Source organism: Rutidosis leptorrhynchoides, chromosome 1, assembly GCF_046630445.1.
Source record: "Rutidosis leptorrhynchoides isolate AG116_Rl617_1_P2 chromosome 1, CSIRO_AGI_Rlap_v1, whole genome shotgun sequence".
Lineage (NCBI taxonomy): Eukaryota > Viridiplantae > Streptophyta > Magnoliopsida > Asterales > Asteraceae > Rutidosis > Rutidosis leptorrhynchoides.
This window is the reverse complement of record NC_092333.1, coordinates 41463433-41485069: the sequence shown is the minus strand read 5'-3', so window position 1 is coordinate 41485069 and position 21637 is coordinate 41463433. Positions and strand designations below refer to the sequence as shown.

Sequence of the window (21637 nt, the reverse complement as noted above, 5' to 3'; positions counted from 1 at the left end):
ACGTACTTTTCTGCAATATTGAATCACAATATTGATACGTTGAGATCTACGATTATTTGATACTCTGAGTTTCGATCACATTATGATGAACAACTTTATATGCTGCTAAGGTGAGTTTCATTTGCTCCCTTTTTAATTGCTTTTGCAATCTATATTTTTGGGCTGAGAATACATGCACTTTATTTTAAACGCAATGGATACAAGTACATACTAAATTCTACACTGAGTTTGAACCGAAAATCCCTTAGCTTTGGTAACTGTTAACTGCCAGTTATAAGAACTGGTGGGCGCGAGTAGTAGTATATGGATCCATTGGGCTTGATATCCCCGTCTGAACTAGAGCACTAGCCTTTTAACGGACGTATGCTATTTGAGAAGCGTACACGTTGGTTTGTGTGTATTATTAAGATGATTATACAAAGGGTACAAATTATATATACGTTAAGTTTAGTTACCAGGGTGCTCAATTTCGTAGAATATTTTTATAAACGTTTCTGGATGAAACAACTGAAATCTTGTGATCCACCTTTATATACAGATTATGCGCAACATTAAAACTATGAACTCATCAACCTTTGTGTTGACACTTGTTAGCATGTTTATTCTCAGGTTCCCTAGAAGTCTTCCGCTGTTTGCTTATATGTTAGACAAGCTATGTGCATGGAGTCATACATGGCATATTTTTCAAGGAAACGTTGCATTCACCAAATCATCACCATGTATCTTATTTTGACTGCATTGTCAATGGAAGTATTATTGTAAATTATTATATTACGGTGATTGTCTATATGTAGAAATCATCAGATGTCGAAAACCTTTGATTTAAATATTCATTTATGGTGTGCCTTTTCAAAAGAATGCGATGTTTACAAAACGTATCATATAGAGGTCAAATACCTCGCAATGAAATCGATGAATGACGTGTTCGTTCATATGGATTTGGAGCGATCGTCACAGCTATGGAGGTGATTGAGTATGGTTCATGGGTATGCTCATGAGGTCAATATAGTGTTTATCATTTCCGTTGCGTCTACGCACCTTTCCTGCAATATTGAATCTCAATATTGATACGTGAGTACTCATAATTTAACTTTTACATACTAATAGTGTATCCCTGACTAGTGCTCGAGTATTTAGGATTATGCATGCTTGTACTTTTGATATTGCCCTTAGACAGGTTAGGTTGAATCTTGAATTAGTTACACTTGAGGTTGAGATAAGGTATAAGATATGCATGTCCTTGGAAAGCTAGCGAAAAATTAAGAACTTTTCCTTTAGATATCGAATGGTTTCGATGAACGGATTAGAAGTTATAATCAATTGAATTTTCGATATTTTTATTAAAAATGATTATTATTATCGTCATTTTTATCGTCGTTCTAGTTTTATCTTATTATTATTATTACTATTATCTTTATCAATAAAAGGGATTTATCATTAAAAATTGTTATTTTTTTTATTATTACTATCGTTATTATCGTTAAAGTTATAATTAGTATTATTATTATTATCCAATTATTATTAGTATTATTATTATTATCATTATTAATATATATATCATTATTTAAAAATGGTTATTGTTATTGTTATTATTATTATTACTATATTATCATTAAGATAATTATTAGTATTATCGTTAATAATATTATAGTAACTATCATTATTAATATTAGTGTAATTAAAATAAATATTTGTAACACCTAATTATTTTGATTACTATTATTATCATTATTATGAACACGATATAAAAAACGATTAAAAGTTATTAAACGAAACGATTAGGAAATAATGAGTAAGAGTATCATGATGAAATTAAAATATTATAAGATATTGATTTAGATAAAATTATCGTTCTTATTATTTTTATCATTACTATTATTATTAAAAGTATCGTTAGTATTAAAACTATCATTTTAAAAAAAATTATCATTTTAATAGAAATGTCATTGTTACTATAAAATATCATTATTATTATTATTTTAAATAGAATTATTATTTTAAAGATAATATTAAAAATTATCGTAAATATTAAAGTTATCATAATTAGAATTATCGTTTTATCATAATGTCATCTTAGTAATTATAAATATTGATATTTTTATAATAATAATTATTATTACAAAATAATACAACTTTTACTTACTATCATTATAGATATTATTTTATCAAATAAATATGTGATACAAACATATTTTACTACGTGTAATAACTTACTTTAATAATACCTATCATATTATCTTTATGATATTAAATGAACCCTATAAATTTTATTACTTAATATGTATAAAAGTATATTTTATTATATAAATTTAATATAAAATTTTATTTATTAATAAATAAATTATATTATTTACTCTAATAAATCTTTTAAAAATATTTAAAAATATAAAACGACGATATTTAAACTATATATTAATCATGTATAGATTTTTGGAAATTATTTTGAGTCAAATTTACTTTTGTTGACTTTTGCATATTAGTCTCGAGCATTAGGATTGTGGTACACTATGACTTGACCTAATTTGTTAGACAAATATTGACCAACACATAAATATATATAATTAATTTAGGTTCGTGAATCCGAGGCCAACCTTGCACTTGTTCAATGATGTTATATGTATTTTTACTACGAAATACAGTATGGTGAGTTTCATTTACCTTTTTACCCTTTATATTTTTGGGACTGAGAATACATGCGCTTTTATAAATGTTTGACGAAATAGACACAAGTAATTGAAACTACATTCTATCGTTGAATTATCGAAATCGAATATGCCCCTTTTTATTAAAGTCTGGTAATCTAAGAATTAGGGAACAGACACCCTAATTGACGAGAATCCTGAAGATAGATTTATTGGGCCTAACAAACCCCATCCAAAGTACCGAATGCTTTAGTACTTCGAAATTTATATCATGTCCGAAGGAGGATCCCTGAATGATAGGGGATATTCTTATATGTATCTAGTTAATGTCGGTTACCAGGTGTTCACCATATGAATGACTATTTTTGTCTCTATGCATGGGACGTATATTTATGAGAACTGAAAATGAAATTCTTGTGGTCTATTAAAATGATGGAAATAAATGATTATGATAAACTAATGAACTCACCAACCTTTTGGTTGACACTTTAAAGCATGTTTATTCTCAGGTGTTAAAGAAATCTTTCGCTGTGCATTTGCTCATTTTAAAGATATTACTTGGAGTCTTTCATAGCATATTTCGAAGAACGTTGCATTCGAGTCTTTGAGTTCATCAAAGATTATTATTAAATCAATTTATAGTTGGATAGTGGATATTATGAAATGGTATGCATGCCTATCAATTTTCGATGTAAAGAAAGTTTGTCTTTTAAAAATGAATGCAATGTTTGTAAAATGTATCATATAGAGGTCAAATACCTCGCAATGTAATCAACTATTGTAAATCGTTTATAATGTATATGAACGGGTCCTTTCAGCTGGGGTCAATATTTGGAAGCTTTTGGACAAAATATGCATATGAAGGCTTTTGGGGCAAACTCAAATTTTCAAATTCACTGGGGGCAAAATCAAAAAATTTGAAAATTTAAGTCCGAAAAAACTTAGAAATCCAAAATTTACTGGGGAATTTGCCCCCTAGCCTATGCCGTTTCCGCCACTGAAGGAGATGTAAGTTTATTCCCAATATAGATTCTTCACATGCGACCACGAGGTTGACTATGCATGACACCGGACAACTCGTAAAGTGAGTTGTAAAGAGGTGGATTATTCGGGCTCGAATGAAAACGAAAATAATACTATCTCCGTTCCAAATCTATTGGTCATTATTTCATTTTAAGATGTACCAAATTAATTGTTCACTTTCATAAATTGAAAAAAATAATGTGATAAAAACCTTTTGTGCTCCTACTTTATTCATGTAGGACGAAATGATAGGTAAAAGGTAAGGGATAAAACTGAAAAGTTAATAAAAAGGTACACGTGACATATTTTTTTTTTTAAAACTATGTGTTTTTTTACCTGGGTACAATAGATTTGAGAGGGAAGGAGTATGATTCATATTAGGTTAAACTAGAATGACCATAATACAAATACAAACAGTAATAATATTAAAAGTACATAATTTTTACATATGTTATGTTATGTTATTTAATGTTTTTATTATTTACAAATAAATGAAGGTAAAAATAACAAATTTAATACTCCGTACTTATTTAAACTCGAGTTGAATTAAAAAAAAAATTCGGGTCGAACTCGATTAGCCGGGTCAATTTAGGCTCGTTTGCACCCTTCTAACAGGGTGGATTAATATCATTTAACCACCGGTTGTTACCTCCCAACTGACACTAGTCTCTGTAGCAGCAAACCCGAATAAACAACGAACAAAAAATATAATTAGGGCAAATCGAATCAAATTTGATCAAATCAAAATCACAATCAAATCAAGTTAGATATGGAGAAAATGAGTCAGGCTATGGAGAGGATGAGAATGCTCGTCGGAATTGAAGTCGAAGATGATCAACAACATACCGATGAAGAATCATCTTTTGCATTTATGGATGACTTTAATCGCAACTGTACTTTGTCCACCAAACAGGTATACCTTCCATTTTTATTTCAACTAATTGTGTTTATATATTGTTAACCTTCGAGCATGAGTGTCTAGATCTGTTGCTACTTGTTGTATTTGTTGCGTATTTGACTATCGATTTATTCGATTTGCCCTAATTTTTTATTGTTATGCTATGCCTATAACTATACCGGTGAATGTAAGGAATAGTTAACATTAGTTACTTATGATATCATATATAATACATTTGTTGTGAAGGATGGATAAGTTTCTATGCGAAGTATTTAGGATTGAACAGTTCACATAGAGGACCTGATACAAGTTGCTGTGTGAATCAGAAGTTAAGTAGAAAATGTTGAACATTGTGTGGACATTAAGATTGCGATTGTTTATAGAATGTAATAGAGAATTGAGAAGTTGAAGAATGTGAAATTGAAGTTAGTTGATCAATCATGGCTAATGTGATCAGCAGAAAATTGAAATTAATTACAGTGCTTACATTTTTATGCTGATTGCTGAACCTCGATTGTTCAACTAACTTCTAATGACTTTAAGTGTCTTATTATCTAGAGTTCCCCTGTTTTACTTGGTTTTAGATGGTGCTCACGTGTTCCAATAAACTATAACAGAATACTATTGACCTATTGTCTTCATATCGTTGAACATTTGGTTGACTGGTTATTGAGTTTAAAATATATCGAGAACCAACAATTTATAATGTCTATGATTGACTTTTTTTTACACATAGTTCAATTTAAAATTTATTAATGAAACCGGTATTCTGGTATGATATTTCTTGTCATCTATTTTAAGGGGTTTGCCTTCGTTATAACGTGTATAATGATAATGATTACTACTGTTGATACACTCCTGAACTGAAATATCTATGTTTCTTGATTACTGACTTGCTTTCTTTCTTGTCTCCTTTGAACAGAGGCTATATGGTTTTGCTATATGTTTGGTTTCAGGTTTGACTTGTACACTTATGGTAAGTTCAAACCTACGAGTAAAATTTTGGTGTCAACAGACTAACGTGTTCTTGTCGAATTTATATTTTCCATTTTTTAATGATCGAATGTGATTTCTTATTATCCTTCCCTTAAATTTGACTACGCTTTTAATATATTTCATGCTTTGTACGTTACCTCGTCCAACTCCGTCTTCCGATTTCGTATCAGTTACAAGCTTGTCATTCAATCACTTACTACCTTTAATCAACATGACGCCTTCTACATTTCAAATTCAAACACTAAGTTTGATATTCAGAGTACTAATGAAATGAATATCAGTAATAACCATCATGATGGAGTAGCAATTTTCTACGAAACCAATGCTAGTATAATCATATAAAAGAGAACAGTGCATTACTAGTTACAAACATTGAATGTGGTTTAGTAGGGATGCCCTATAAATCACTTTGGATGTATCAGTGATCAGTCTAGTATTTTGTAATTTGGAGTTGGTTGTTTTGTAAGCAAGATTATCAGTTATGTCTAATCGGGTAAAACCCAGTTTATGTCATAAACGACTGATGCTAACTCGCATGCTAAATTTTATCTGTTGCAGTCAATGCTAGTTTTCTTCAATCCGATCAAGTTTGGCGTAGCATTCACTTTTGGAAATCTACTTTCACTTGGGAGGTCAGTTACATATAATTAAGACATAACCGAGTATACAATAGGTGTTTTCTTATGTCATCTTACCTGAAACTAAGAACACAGTATTGTTTGAATGTGTTATTTATAAGTTTTGTTTGTAAGATGGCTATGCATGATAATAAAGTCTATTTTGTGCTCTTAAATGTCTTCTTTTTGTTTTTGTTTACGAATACCTTCCTCATTCTACTGTTTTTTCATATATAATATGAAATATGATATGATATGATTATATGTGCTAAGATATTATGTTCGATGACAGCACAGGGTTCTTAATAGGCCCTAAGCGGCAAGTGAATATGATGCTTGATCCTGTTAGAATTTATGCAACTGCCTTGTACCTTGCGAGCATTTTACTTGCCTTGTTATGTGCTCTCTATGTAAGTAAACCATCCTATTTCTCCTTTAAACACGTATATCTAATATCTATCCGACAATATTTAGTTTGTTATACAAGTTACTCCTCTCATTCCATCTTTGCTGATGCTAACAAATAGGTTCATAACAAGCTATTGACACTGGTGGCAATCATCTTGGAGTTTGGTGCCCTCATTTGGTAAGTTATAGATTTGATTTCTGTTATGTTTAAGTGATTTATCTACTCATATGTAATCTGCATTAATGTCTAATGAGATTTTTTTACAATGGGGGAACAGGTATAGCATGAGCTATATTCCTTTTGCTCGGGCTATGGTGTCGAAAATCATGGTAGCTTGCTTTGACACCGAGTTTTAAGTCTAGATGATTTGAATTATACTCTTGTTTGTTGTTCACTTGCATATGAGAGTTTGGTTTAGAGATTGATGATAGATGCGGCATATTTTATTAATCCAACTTCGTTACAAATATTTTTCTTTCGATTTCTGTTGAGTAGCTTCATCTTGATGGTTCACTACCCTGGTTACCATATGTATGCATAACTGTTCAACTACTTGTATCATTGTATGCACCTCAACCAATATCATTGTAACCTCCTAGTTAATGTGGCAATTACAGCCCAGTTGGCAGAACTAGGCCTTATACATTTTCATCTGCACATACAAAATTAGCTTTATTCATTTATGTATTTTTTTTCTTTTTTTTTTAACTAGGATCTGTTTTTAACATTAACCTACTCAATGTTAATCCATCTTCACTTGATTTTTCTTTGCATCTTCCTATACAAATTCTAATAAAAGATAGGGTGGGGGGATCTAAGAAGAGATCAGGTAAATCGCAATGTTTCTGATGTTGAATTCTGGTCATTGCTTGAACATTATACAGTATAAAAATGAATTTTGAACCTCAAATTTGTGTCAACATGTCAAAGATTGTAATTATACAGTATTCAATAGAAAATTCAGTAAAAGTATATGAATATCTGAATATATCGTGACTATTATTCTAAAATCTTTTACAAATGGCCAACAGTTAAAATCGTCTGTATAATTACGAAAGCTTAATAATAGCTCGAATTAAGCCTTTAAAAGGTCGAGCTCAGCTTGTTATATAACCTGAGTTTGATCTCTTTTGCAGCTCTACTCTATCGCAGGCTTAATTATAAATTTTAAGCTATCTTTACTTTTTTTTGAACGGCAAGATTGCATCAGTCCGGAGGCAAATGCCTCGGTGGTTTAAGCTATCTTTACTATCATAATGATAAATTGAGACATTGGCAAAGAAAAGCAACACTACTTTCTATACAATGAGATCGGAAAATTTCATACCATGTCTGGTCCTCAACAAAGTTACACATTAATCCTAACATATTATCTCAAATACCTCAATCTTGTCGAGTCAGATTGATTGAGATGTTTGTGTTGCACGGTTCTCTTGTGGTGGGGTCTCTGCATAAGTTTGACGTTGGTCTCTAACATCTCTGAACATAGAAAGAAACGAGTTGAAACCTTCCGAAGAGGCACCTCCCAAGATCCATAACAAAATTGAACTAAAGAAATTCATGGTCCCATGGTTTGTCCCACCGTCATTCTCGGATCGTGCCTGGGTTTCCGTGTTTTCTGAAAACCTGTTCGTTTGAATTAGTGTTGGGGCAGCTTGACTACCAGAAATCAAATTTGTTGTATCGACAAGGGGAGCGGTTCTCGACGGGTTCAATTGAGTGATATGTAGAGTTGAGGCGAGGATGGTGGATGAGTTGATATGGAAGTCTGGTTGTTGACGAATTAGTGCGAGTCGGGATTGCGTAAATCTTTGCAGAGCAGGAACCTGTGAAACATTAATGAAATCAACTAAATTGACTTTAGAATCCGCTTACTTTTTTTTTTTTTTAATAGTGGTTAGGGAAATAAGGAGTCACTGACGGGGCCCACCAGAAGTGGAGGCACTCACCCGTTCATATCCGTGCCATGTGTCTGGGGAAACCACTGGGAAAACCCCCATGAGGTTCGAACACAAGACGTTACGCAACCTGTATATACCACTGAGCTAGGCTCACAAGTAATATATTTTTTTTGTCCACAACGGGACTCGAACTCATAACCTCGAGGTCAATGAGAGTCTCCTTATACCGTTGGGCCAGAAAACCTTTGGTTCCAAAATACACTTGCTAATTACTATTGGGGAAAACATTTTAAAAGGTTCACCTCAAACCGATTCCAGAAGTAGAGAATTAGGTGTTGCATAAATGCAGCTGTTGTTGATAGTGCCAAATATGAAAATCCTGAAAATTTCATTCAATCATGTTGTTACATCAAAATAAAACAAGTGCTACACTTATAAATTGAGGAGTATAAGTAACAGAAATGAACCATGAGTGTAGGAGAAGAAATATATATGGAACGCCAGAAAGTATAACAAAAAGAAACGAGGAAAGAACTTCATTGATATTGGTGTACGCACGCTGCAAGCAATTATAAAGCAAACCATGAATCATAACCTTAACAATACAGAAAATTCTGGATTTAAGTAATAACAAAAGCATAAGCCTTAGTTCTTTATGGATCAATAATTAGTTGTTGGTTGACAATAGTGGTTATATATTTTGAGTAACCTGATAAGAGTAAAGAGTTCACAAAGCCAGACAAGAGTCAACACCATGAAAGCTAAAAGTTGGTCGTCATAAAACTCAAAAAGGAAAAACAAGATGCCTATCATTATCTGCACAAACAGAATGCAAAATTATCCATGTTAGATCTGTAAGAAAAGCTAAATAAAGTTATAAGAAGAAAAACAGTAAATGTAGTGTATACACTTACGGGTACAAAGACGAGAGATTCTAATACGTGTACAAAAATTAACTGAAAAGTCGGGAGATGATGCCGAGCATGGTGTTGGAGCTGCACTATATATACAGAAAAATATAAACGAGTTTAATGGGAGGTTGAAATTCTACTATCTGGATGGTCTTGATCTGCAGGTTGCATTATATTAACTTTCCAAAACCAAAACTACCAGATGAAGATGTATATTATATATAAGTGATACTCATCTTGTTCTTATTTCATTTGTTCAGTTCTGTGATCTAAGACAGAAGAACAAACCTGTGAACTTGAGCATCCGAGTTTGTGTCTCCCTAAGTGTAAATGAAACTGACATTGTTGTGGTGAAGAAAACAAACAGAGACATCATAAGCACACCAAACTTGGTAGCAAAATAGTCTGCAAAATGTAGGGCCAAATCATCAACTGGGAAGTTTGAAAATAAGATAAACCACTTCTACCTCAGGCACAGAATTATTAAAGTGGGTAGATAAGTTTCAAAGTAACAAACCTCCAAATCTAGCGGATCCTTCAGGTTGCGCATGCGCATATGTAAGATTGTAAAATTCTTTTGTCTGGTAATTATATAGATAACCTGCATCAGATTCACATTCACAAAGGGAATGGTGAAAAACTTGCTTCAAGAGTTACAACTAATGCATGTAAAATTTCAAAGAAGCCAAAAAAAATTATTATACCTTGACCTGGAGAATTGAGTAAACTGTTCATCAAAATCGTATCATATCCTACAAGCCTATTGATCAGAAGTTGCTGCCACCTAGAGAAAAAATGATACTAAATAATAAATAACGCAGTAACCTTTTCGTAACTATAAGTGTATTATTAGAATATACCAACCAGACTTGCTATATAACGTCTTTATTAGACATTAGAGAGGAAGAATTTTAAGTTATATACAGACTTGTGATCATAGATAAAACACAAATGAATTTCTTTTTTTTTCTCAATCTTAAACTAATGTACAACACTCAATATAGAATTTTCTAAAAACCTCTAGCATTAACTACCTAACAAATACAACTACTTTCTACCAAAACTACAGTCTACCAATTTTATAGATGAAGTACTTATGCCACAATAAAATAACTGAATGATAAAGTAAGGTAAGTCCATCACCTGTTCCCAAAGCAGGAGTCACGCGCAGAAATGTTAATATTAACAGTTTGGATGTTATGTTGAGATTTAGCTCTTTCAGGCAGTAAAAAGTAGCCCTACATAGACAAGTTCGTATAGTTTATATTGAATGGAATAATGTAGTCTATACAAAAATAATAATACATTGGATAAAGAGTAAAAGCAATAAACAGAAACAATCCACAACGCATCACTTACCTTTTCCATTGTATATAGATAAGTTGCTTCAAATGCATTGCTTCTCGTTTCAAGCCACTGCACTAAATCGTTAGAAAAACACTTGCAGTGAGAAATTTATGGTTAAGTGCATAAAAAAAAAAGTTACTCTATTTTCACAAATTACTGTACGACTATATATACTGAACGGTAGTTTATATGCACATCAAATCTTTAATGTAAAAATTCTGATAACAGTATATGTAAGAAATTAAGAATTCTGATTACATTATACGGAGTATGTGTGAGTAGAAATAGAAATGTCCAAGGTTGTAAAAGTAGCTAGTTGGAGACTAGCCGGTGTGGACCACGACTAGTCAGTCGGGTCGGGGACTAGCCGGTGCGGACCACGTAGGAACTAGTCAGTCAGGTCGGGACTTGTCGGACGTTGACTAACTTTGACTTTGACTAAACTTAACTGATTTCGACAAACATAAATATTAGACTTCAAAAAAACATTTAATGCATAAGTTACAACAGTCAACTTGGAGTAAATAGTAGCCATTTATCTAAAAAGTCAGGTAAACACTCAGGGACAACACTCAACTCATTTAGGAGTAATTACTAGACATTAAATTTAAAAAGTTGGGTACTTTTTCCCTCTAACCCACCTATCGCCACATGAGATACAAGTGCATACGACACAACTTGAGATTAGAAAATAAGATATAAAATAATATCAAGGCATCAAGATAAATAACGTACCTGCCAATGAATTAATCTTGTCCAGGTAAAGTATACGAAGACATTTATTGATATCAATATTCAGATGGATACCTGCAACATCCTGCAATTTCCGGGTATACTTAGGTTGCAAGTCAGAGAATTCAATAACAAATAAGACGTAGATCAAGTAAAACATATCACTTAAAAGGACCTTCTACAATAAGAAATGGAGAAATTAAGATACCAAACTATGAAAAATACACCATCCTTGTAGAATAATATCAGACTTTGAATAACATTATTGTTAACCTTTTATCTAAAAGACAAAGGGTTAAGACAAAGGGTTATGAATAGTACCCACTTCGTGCTTAAAACGTTTGTACACGAAGCTATCCAAAAGACAAAGGGTTATGAATAGTACCCACTTCGTGCTTAAAACGTTTGTACACGAAGCTTCAACTGTTGTACACACAAGGACGCCACACTAAAAAATGACAACCATTGAAAAATCCAGGGGGCGAAACGTAAATTACTTTGGGGAATTAACCCTTTATCTGAAAGACAAAGGGTCACGTATAGTACCAACTTCGTGCTTAAAAGATTTACACATGAAGCTCCAACTGTTGTACACACAAGAACACCACACTAAAACAACCATTGAAAAATTCAAGGGGCGAAAAGTAAATTACTTTGGGGAAAAATTGAAACTTCATAGGGGTGCAAAGGTAAACTTTAGGGGGCCAAACAGTAACTTCTTTATTAGAAAACCCCCCACTAAATCCACCTAAATTTTTGATGGACTTTATCTCTTCGTTGGACTCTAGTTATGTTTCGCCGACATAACCGTTAACACGAAATAATTTTACGAACTAAATGCAATAAGTTATATTCGAATGGAGCCCCGACTAGAGGCGAGGGCTCTTCAACTAGTTACATACAAAAGATAAATTATCCTAACCCTTTGCACATGTTGTCTCCTCTGAAAAGCAATTAAGGCACAAAAGAGCCTTATCATCTAACAAAATAATACAATCTGATAGATGCATATTCCAAAATCAAACATAACAACGTTACGGTCATGCGAACTTACCCATAAACTTCCCAAAATTCGAGTTGAATGTTTCCAGAGAAATGAGAAGCGATCATACCACTTCCTGATAATGGGTAACATCGCAATTTTTAATAATTCTTTGGTTGACATAGGAGACCTGATACGTGACTCATCTTTCTTGTTTTTCTCAAGGGTGTCTTTTACAATATTACTACTAGTAGAAATTTCAGGTTGTGTTTCAAGAAGTTCATGATTTAACTTCCAGAATTTTAGAGCTGATTTCCCATTCCTACCACTTGAACTGACCCAATTTGACCAAGACCGTGCATCCAAAAAGGTTGATCCATCAATACTTTGATCTACTACTTGCTGATCATCTGCTATAGTTTCTTGGTCATTTACATTCTTTGATTTATACCATGGTTTATTTCTAACATTCTTTGATTTATACCATGGTTTATTTCGTGACCACAAGCCAGCACTAGTTATCTGCACAAAATTAAGAGGCCACGTTAATCATGATGGAATAAAATGATCTGGAATCACTGTTGTAGCAAGACTTGAATAACTTCTAAACTAATGTAACATTCAATAATGTAATCGTGTTTTTAGGAATCCTTATATTATACACATTGTATTTTGTTCACTTCAGGTAAAGAACACTGAACACCTATGTGCAGTATGTAATCTTGGTGCATTTAAGCAGGAAAAGATGCCAAATTCTCAATTAACACTTCTGCAACCAAGTAGAAGAAAAAGGGTTGAATATTTTCCTTTCATTTCTATAAGAATTGTATATGTGATTAATTGGTTAGCAGTGATCCATAAATTTACCCATATGTAACCATTAGTAGTAAATAGTAAATGATAACAAACCTTAATTTGGATAAGCTGGGCCTTAGTAGTTGTAACTCCACTTGAACAACCAGGCTACAAACACAATATCCAGTTAAAAAATATCAAACAGAAGTTACACAAACCATGATATTTACCAGCAAAAACGAGAGTATCGTGAAAAAAGCCACACACAATCACAGAGAACAAAAACATGTCATAGGGCTATCCGAAATTAAACTTATCAAATTCGCCATATAACAGACATGAGTAACACAAACCAAGATGCTAAGAAAATTAAGAAGAGTATTGTAAAATATCTGCCTATGGAGAACACGAGTATCTTAATAAGATATTCAAAAATAAAACATCTAATCTCCATCTTATTCCATCAAATCATTGAATCCTCTCGTGTGTAAATAATTAAATATCATAAATAACATTAACCAAGTAAAGCTAAAGCTCTAACCTTTAACCTCTGTTTGTTTTCTGTATGTCCAAATCATCAAGCTTTAAATTTAGGGCAACTTGCAAAGAAAGGTAATACTAATAACCAATGCAAAATCTGTCAGTATGGGAGTGTACATTAATTTCTATCTCCTGAAAAGGACTTCATATTTAAAATATCTCCTAAAAAATTAATAAATAGAGGCTAATGTCAATTTTGAAATAAGTATGACAATTTGTCATAATATTTAGTAATAAACTTTAATCAAGCCCTCAATTTACATATAGATGATGATGATGATGATGATGATGATGATGATGATGATGATGATGATGATGATGATGATGTCATAGAACAAATATACTCCTTGGTAAAACTTCACTGCTGTTTTGTCAAAATAACTTTAACTCCTATTTGGGCAAAAAACTTTCAAATTTAACACTAACTCTTTTGAGATAAACACATATGTATGCTCTACACAAACAATGAAGATAAAATAGCAAGCGGTGATTATTCTGGGGCAAACCAATTCCGTCAAAATGTTCAAAATTGGACAGCAGTACACTAAAAAAGAAAAATGAAAAAAAGTAGAAAACAAGGAATAAAGTTGAAGTGGATACCTGTTGAACATAATTAGCATGCATGACAACAAGAATACAGAAGAGAGTGATAGCAATGAATAGGTATATATACTCAAGAAAAGCTCGAATTCTTGGTGTAAGAACATGTGAGAATCGTTCTTGAACCCTAATGAAAGTTTGTTCAGGATCCATTCTAGTGATCGATCGATTGATCGGCGTAAAGTCTAACCTAAATTAGTTGATGAAAAGTTCGATCACGTACATCTTCTTTATTAGTAGACAAAATTGCGCGCGGAGTCCTTGTAATATCTTCATAATTGCTAAGCAGTCCCAGTAAAATATGCTGATTTTTTTTTTTATGTTTTTAACTACCAACACCGGTAGATATGGTAAAAAAAAATTTAGGCTACAACATTGAAATAAATCTAGTAGGAAAAAGGTTCTTTGATTTTAATAGTGACACCAGTAACTACCATTTCTAAATTTGCCTGAGCGGCCGTATCATACCCCTGTTTAGGGAATCTAAAATGTTAACGACTAGTAAATATATTGTTAAAATTCATCATGTGCGAAAGTGAAAAAAGTTCGTTCCAAACTTTTTCTCTTTCCACTTTCTTATTAGTTTCTCTTCTTTTTACTTCTTCAATTTCCATTCAGCTTTATAAACATTCTAACATTTTCTTATTCTTAAGATCAATTGAAATAAGTTAGAACATGAAATACCTTATTAGTTTAGTTTTTTTTTTTTTTTATGTTAGTTACAAAATGTCATTTGATATTTTGTATGAACCCTGTAAATCAATCTCGATTCATCGAAACTATTTGCAAAGAGAGCAAATACAACCAAAGGTCGAAAGCATTGTTACCAAAAAAAAGAGAAAACGAAAGGCGACTTAAAGAAATTATAACTTCTTTTTTTATCCAGCTTTCAAACATATGATTATGAATAACCTTTAAAGCGATCACTTTTTAAATAACAATCATCACCGTAACAATATAAGATTTCATTGTGTTTACAAAACCTTGTACAATAAGAGCTATAAATCAAGATAGCCTGAAAGGGTAAATAAAAGAATGCCTACAAAATGAAAACAGAACAAACAGTTTCACAGTCAAGCAGCAACACCATAATCATCAAAATTACAAACATGTACGCATCAGTTTAACACATTAGGAATTCTGTATACTTACAAATCCTAACACAAGGAGAAACCAACTAACTTCACCAGTCAAACTGTTTTCTGTGGTGCTCTATCGTCAGGACCACCAAGCATGATCTGTAATAAACGTATCAATATACAAGCTCAATGATCTTACAAAATGAGGGGTAAAAATGTCTTTTAGTGGTGTTTGAAATGAAGCTTACGTTACAATCAAAGGCAAATCTACGTGCGAGCATAATAGCAGCGTTTCTTTCTCTTTCTGACTCGAATGCCAGTACAAAGGATAGCCCTGTCTTTGGTTGCCAGAATGATGCCTGAGCTGCAGCGTTACCACCGCCTCTAACTCCGCACAGCTTTGGTAGATGAAAATGAAAAAGATGGGGCACAGCAGATAATTTCTTTATTATCAATTCATAATAATATCGCCAAACAGAATAAAGTATTACCTCCAGTTGTATAATATAAACAATAACAAATACTCCCAATCTTACAGACTAACTGTTAAGAGTACTTTATATGTTTTAGTTTTCTATGCTTAGGCGCCAAGGAAGTACTTATTTTGGTAAGAGAAAGAAGGCATTGGTATAGATTATAAGGAGTAAAATGCAGTATCAAAAGAAATTTAAAATTCTGGTTCAGCATACCTTCATAAAAGACGAGTAATATTCTTTGGCAACTGTCGTCTTTTCCTTACACAGTTTCATCCTCATTTTTCCCACGTGAAGTACATGAATTGACTCTGAAGGATGATCTTCCCCATTCATTTGAACAATAACCACCTGCATGCAGAAACAACATATATTATATCAGTATCATTAGGCCTTCTAAATTTACTCGTCAACGTCAATATTATAGTGAAATTTTTTTAGTGGAAATTGATAACCACATTAAACAATACAATGCAAGATACAACGTCGAATATGTAGCGTATGTTTGGCAAAACTAGCTGGTAGCGGGTAGCTTTTTGTCGTTAGCTAGTAGCTAGTAACTTTTAACTGTTAGCTTGTAGCTTTTTGCCAAACGGAGCTTTTTATTTGATAAGAGCTTTTTCATAAAAGCTAAAAGCTCCAAAAAGCTTGTTTCCAAACATGGCCGTAAATGGAAGTAAGGGGGGGAAAGCAAACGAAATATTGGAAGGGCGCTTGTTTAATAAAGTTTAAAACTATTATTAATATATCTATATACCGGAAGAGGGAGAATAAAAAGCATATTAAAGATATATATGAAGAAGGTTGGTGGCATACATTAAACTCAGTGTCATGTCGCCGCACCAACGCTTCCACATAGTTTCCTAGTCCTGCAGCTGTTTACATAGATGTATCAGTTAGTTCGCCACTAATGGAATTTGGCATAAAACTTTACTGAGGAAATATGCATGCATGCATGTGCAGTGTGCACAATGTGATATGAGATGCCTATTTGCGGTTTTGTATCATGAGTGGAAAACAAGTATGTCTTCAATTGATTGAAAATGGCTGCTAACTAAATAACTAATAATGGATCCACTTGAAGAATGAAGATACAAGATACCATGTATGAAAAAAAGCTTGTAATTGGCGACTGTGGCTGTTGAAATCTTACGCTGACCTTTTTACAGATCATACTACATACTATATTTACAGATCAAAGACAACGGGTATCATGGCCAACCTGGATCAATGGGACCAGATGTCGTCAACGTGATACTCAGGCTGTCTGAAATGACCTCAGCTTGAAGTACTCGGCCAACATCAGAGGGTTCAGGAGCATAAATTGGTTTGGTGGCACCTAACAAGTATAAAAGATGGTTATGATTTCTCAGAAGATATATAACAGAAGTTAGGAATGGCACATAACTTCAACAGTCATTATCAACTAAAAAAAACATGTAAACGTAAGACATAAATTCATAGAGATGAAATTAGTCCCGGCTGTGGTTATATCTAAGATAAGTATACATATATACCATAACCGAATACCTGAAATAAGGTCCATCTTTCCACCTTCAGATGCCAGACGATACCATTGGATTGAACATTCTAGAATATCTGGGGCTATTTCAGAACATGGCTGGATCTGCAAATACGAACCTAAAGCCTCTGTACCATCTAATTCGAAGTAGGGTACATCCTTCTCTCCTCGCCTGCTCATTGCTAACTGAAATCGAAGAGAAAAAAAAAATTCAAATTAAATAACTTAATCAAGTTTCCAACAATCCTAACCCAAGTAATACATTTAAGGGCCATGCCTATACGGCTATATTGTTATTTTATATTCTTGCTTTAGAAGACAACTCTAGAATTGCCACATGACAAGACAACGCCACTCATTCAAAACAAATCTGGGAACATAGTTTCCAACACAGTTTAATATATTCATCTTTCCTACATCATTGTTGTGCCAAAACATAAGAGGGCTGGAGGGCCAATTCAAACATATTAATTCATTTACACCGAAACAAGTATAACTTATACATGTATCCCAAATGTTCATGTGTTTATGGGACATGAGCCATTGGTCCATTGCCTATCACACTTGATTATCACTTCATCTACATTATAAATAACTAATTTATGGAACAGCTACTAACAACCTATATAGGGTGTGACCACATATATAGAAGCAGTGTGTAAAGGAATAAAGCAAACGTCACACATAGTGATGCCTAGCAGACACTGCCCACACATGTGTTGCATATTGTCCCTCTGCTCATACAATCCCATCATCAATGCACAAACCATGCCTACTAGTTGCTTATTTCAGATTCTACCTATGAGTTGTGGAGATAACAAACACAGCCTATGCATCTGCCTTCTAACATATGGTAAAGTAGATTAATCAAAAGCAGGGAAGTAGAACCTAACCTCTTTCTGGAGCTTAAGTGAAGACTTCGATTTCTCTGCTAATTGAGTGCGCAATGCTTGGAGCTCATGTTCCATGTCCATAACCTGTGGATAAAACATTTATTTCAATACTACTGATTGAATGAAATGTAATAGCTACATTTAATCAAGTGAGTATGAAGATATCAGGCATTTAACAACAAGGACATGAGCACCCATTTGAACTTGCACTGTTTAACCTGTTCTCAACTTCTTACAGGATCAAGGAATTGATGAAGCTAAAACGAATTTAGGTAACATGAATAAAACATTCGTCTTATATGAACACATTTTCTAATGCTAGAATTATCAAACTCCGAGCATATAAGAATTGAAACGAATATAAATGAAATGAATTTCAAGAATCAAAATTATACAACATATGCAATTACCAGTTACAAAGCAATAATGCCTATTAATGAGCATGTATGTGTAATTCTACAAATGCAAAAAGAGAGGATCCAAGTAATTTTTATCTAACTCATTATGGGATGCTAAAAGTCATTGTCAGGATACTAAAAAAGTCTCTATAGAGAAATAAAGAATCCAAAACATATACTACTTCAATGAGAATACATAGACAAACCAAAACAGTGGAGCAACTGCTTGCGCTCCCTCATCCCATCACGAATGTCACCTTTAAATTTTAAAGAACCTAACACTAGTCATTTCATATTCAAAAACCCTCAAACGGCATCAACTTGACCGCTTCCTTTTACTGAACTTACAATCTATTTTTTTATATATTGATATGTGTGCTCTTATATCTGATAATACTTTCAAAGTCAAAATTGCACCTAATTTGTATTGTGGGACTCATAAATTTCCATTATTGCTGTACAACCATAATATATATTGTAGACTTAATCTACTCAGGTCAACAACTTTGTAAGTTACAATAACACAAAAGAAACGAAATTAGAAGAAAGATGATTTTTTCAATTTTTCGAGATTTCACTAAGCGATATAGCCAAAGTACAAAAAAGAACTATAGATTTGCTCATTTCTACATAAAGCCCGAAATACCAAGTAATTAACCATATATGTAACTAAAAAACATTCCCAAATGTAAAACTAGTATATAGTTAGATATATTGCATAACAGAAACATGGCATTAATTTGAGTATATAGTTGGGGATGGGAAGTACAGCAGGGCAAGTGTGTACCTTACTAGGCTGATGCAGCATTTTGATCCGTCTAGCTTCCTGAACCTCCTTCATTAGTTCTTCCACGTCCTACATACGAAAAATAAACGATAAACTACATGTAATGGATTGACGCATCATCAATTTAGTATACAGCTCCCTCTTTTTTACAAATATATATTGTTGAACAGGTTAAATCTCATTCAAATGATAAAAATATAGCTTTAACACTCATGACCAACAAGAACAATCAGTGTCAATCATATAGATCAAAATTACATTCTGTAAATTTTTATATATATATATATATATATATATATATATAACTATAACTATAACTATAAACAAACCTGCTTCCCATTAGCTCGGGACATTTTTTCTTGCTCCTGAAGAGCCTCCTCCACTCTCTGCACTGCAGCTCTAGCCTTCTCAATCTCAGCCCGTGCAAAAGCTCTTTCTTCATCAACAAGTTTTTTAGCATCTTCTGAAGCCTACATATAAATAGAAAGTCGTTAGCACAAATGAAAGCATAAACAAAACAAATAAGAACATTCATTTAGGATGTAGAGCTAAAACCTAAATAAGAATTGCAGGTGGTGATTAATCATGAAGTCCACATGTAGTTAAGCAATTTAAAAATATTAGAACTGCAACAATATAACAAGAAAATGAGATTTAGAAACATGATTCAGCACACATTTATGCTAACCTTTTTCAAGAAACTCGCTAGCATCTTAACCTCAGTTTTCTCTTGTACCAACTCTCCTTCCCTCTCAGTCAACTGAACCGCTAAAGATTCAACCTACAATGATGAACTAGAGAAATTAAAAATGATACACATGAAAGAAAAAAGGTAACATTTCTAACAACTAAATAAACAGAAAACAAGATGAGAATGAGTAAAAAATTCATATAACCAAATTAGCATTGTGTCACATCCGTAATAATTGTAACACATAAGAAACAAATCATCACAAAAAGTAGGATTCAGATAAATAAATAAATAAATAAATAAATAAAAAGCTTACCATAGCAATAGCCTCATCCACGTCATCTTTGCTTTTGCCCACCGCACGCTCTCTCAAGGATTCAAGTGCATCTCTAAGATTTTCTAAAAGCACGTGTTTCTCTAAAGAAGCCACATCTCTGAGTTTAGCCTGTCCCTCATACATGAACATCATTCAGTATAATGAAACGATAATCATAAATAAATATGTGAGCACGATCAAATGCCAACCTCGTCTGATAACTTTGCAGCCGCAGCTAAACCTTTTTCAAATTTACTGGCAAGATCACGAACAGATAGGCGGTTTTGCTGATCAACCAATTGAGCAGTTTCTTTTCGAACTTCATCATTTACAGAAACCACCTTTGATGTATCTTCCTTTACCTCCATAATGTTGTTATTATTATTAGTTCTAGTTTTGTAATTCGGAAATCTACTAGAAGCAAATATCACATCTGCTGACACCGGGGAAAGTGTATCTCTTTTCATCGTATAACTGAAATCACGGCCCACCCTCAACATGCTTCTCGTTCGATATCACTCTGTCAATACAATATAGCTCAATACATCATTATAATCTTCAGCTACCTTACATAGCCATCTATTAACAAAGAATTTGTTGTTTGAAACGCAAAAATAAAAAATAGAAAAAATAACAAATCTTATATAGCTCAATATACCATTACCAACTAAGCTACACACCCTTGCCTATTGACTAACATTTAGCTAACCTACATTACAATCTATAAACAAATATGTACCCTAAAAGCTTAGCAACATTTAATAACCAGCAATCTCATTCAGCTAAAAGCCTAAAACCCTAAGTCAGAACTATATGAAACTAATTTGATTATGTTGACTAGAAGGCCAAAATCGGAACAAACTAATTTCTGGCTCATAATTAGATGATTATCAGTTATAGGCTAGCTAACCTAGATTACAATCAATGAATATAAAATATGAAGAAAGAAGGAAGAACAGGTTCAGTCAGTGTCAATAACATTGTAAAGTAAACAGTGATAACGTATACAGTATAAACTATTATTTATATGAGTTTGTTGACCAAAAAAAGTCAAAATCAGAAGAGTAAACTATTTTCGGCCTTCT

The 21637-nt window shown here is 32.9% G+C and overlaps 3 protein-coding genes across 4 annotated transcripts; 1 reads left to right on the top strand and 2 right to left on the bottom strand.

Moving 5' to 3' along the window:
* Positions 1-4346: 4346 nt before the first annotated feature.
* Positions 4347-7218, top strand: LOC139859235 (uncharacterized). The gene is made up of 6 exons (XM_071848033.1): positions 4347-4578; positions 5486-5539; positions 6118-6191; positions 6469-6586; positions 6704-6762; positions 6863-7218. Exons 1-6 carry the CDS (start codon positions 4435-4437, stop codon positions 6939-6941), a joined length of 528 nt encoding a protein of 175 aa, XP_071704134.1. The 5' UTR covers positions 4347-4434; the 3' UTR covers positions 6942-7218.
* Positions 7219-7825: 607 nt separating this feature from the next.
* Positions 7826-14558, bottom strand: LOC139859224 (membralin-like protein At1g60995). The gene is made up of 14 exons (XM_071848022.1): positions 14394-14558; positions 13368-13421; positions 12531-12980; positions 11480-11579; positions 10757-10818; positions 10541-10635; positions 10102-10181; positions 9915-9998; positions 9686-9802; positions 9401-9486; positions 9196-9302; positions 8954-9045; positions 8789-8865; positions 7826-8411 (listed from the first exon to the last, which is right to left on the bottom strand). The coding sequence occupies exons 1-14, from the start codon at positions 14544-14546 to the stop codon at positions 7983-7985; spliced, it is 1986 nt and encodes a 661-aa protein (XP_071704123.1). The 5' UTR covers positions 14547-14558; the 3' UTR covers positions 7826-7982.
* A 759-nt stretch (positions 14559-15317) lies between these two features.
* Positions 15318-21066, bottom strand: LOC139859211 (stomatal closure-related actin-binding protein 1-like). 2 transcript variants are annotated; one of them, XM_071848013.1, is made up of 13 exons: positions 20762-21066; positions 20553-20681; positions 20234-20326; positions 19875-20015; positions 19546-19614; positions 18361-18444; positions 17476-17653; positions 17168-17284; positions 16762-16820; positions 16162-16296; positions 15721-15870; positions 15546-15631; positions 15336-15432 (listed from the first exon to the last, which is right to left on the bottom strand). In XM_071848013.1, the coding sequence occupies exons 1-12, from the start codon at positions 21050-21052 to the stop codon at positions 15584-15586; spliced, it is 1494 nt and encodes a 497-aa protein (XP_071704114.1). In that variant the 5' UTR covers positions 21053-21066; the 3' UTR covers positions 15336-15432; positions 15546-15583. The 2 variants fall into 2 exon arrangements, with proteins under 2 accessions (XP_071704110.1, XP_071704114.1); XM_071848009.1 differs by having other exon boundaries at positions 15318-15631.
* Positions 21067-21637: the final 571 nt, after the last annotated feature.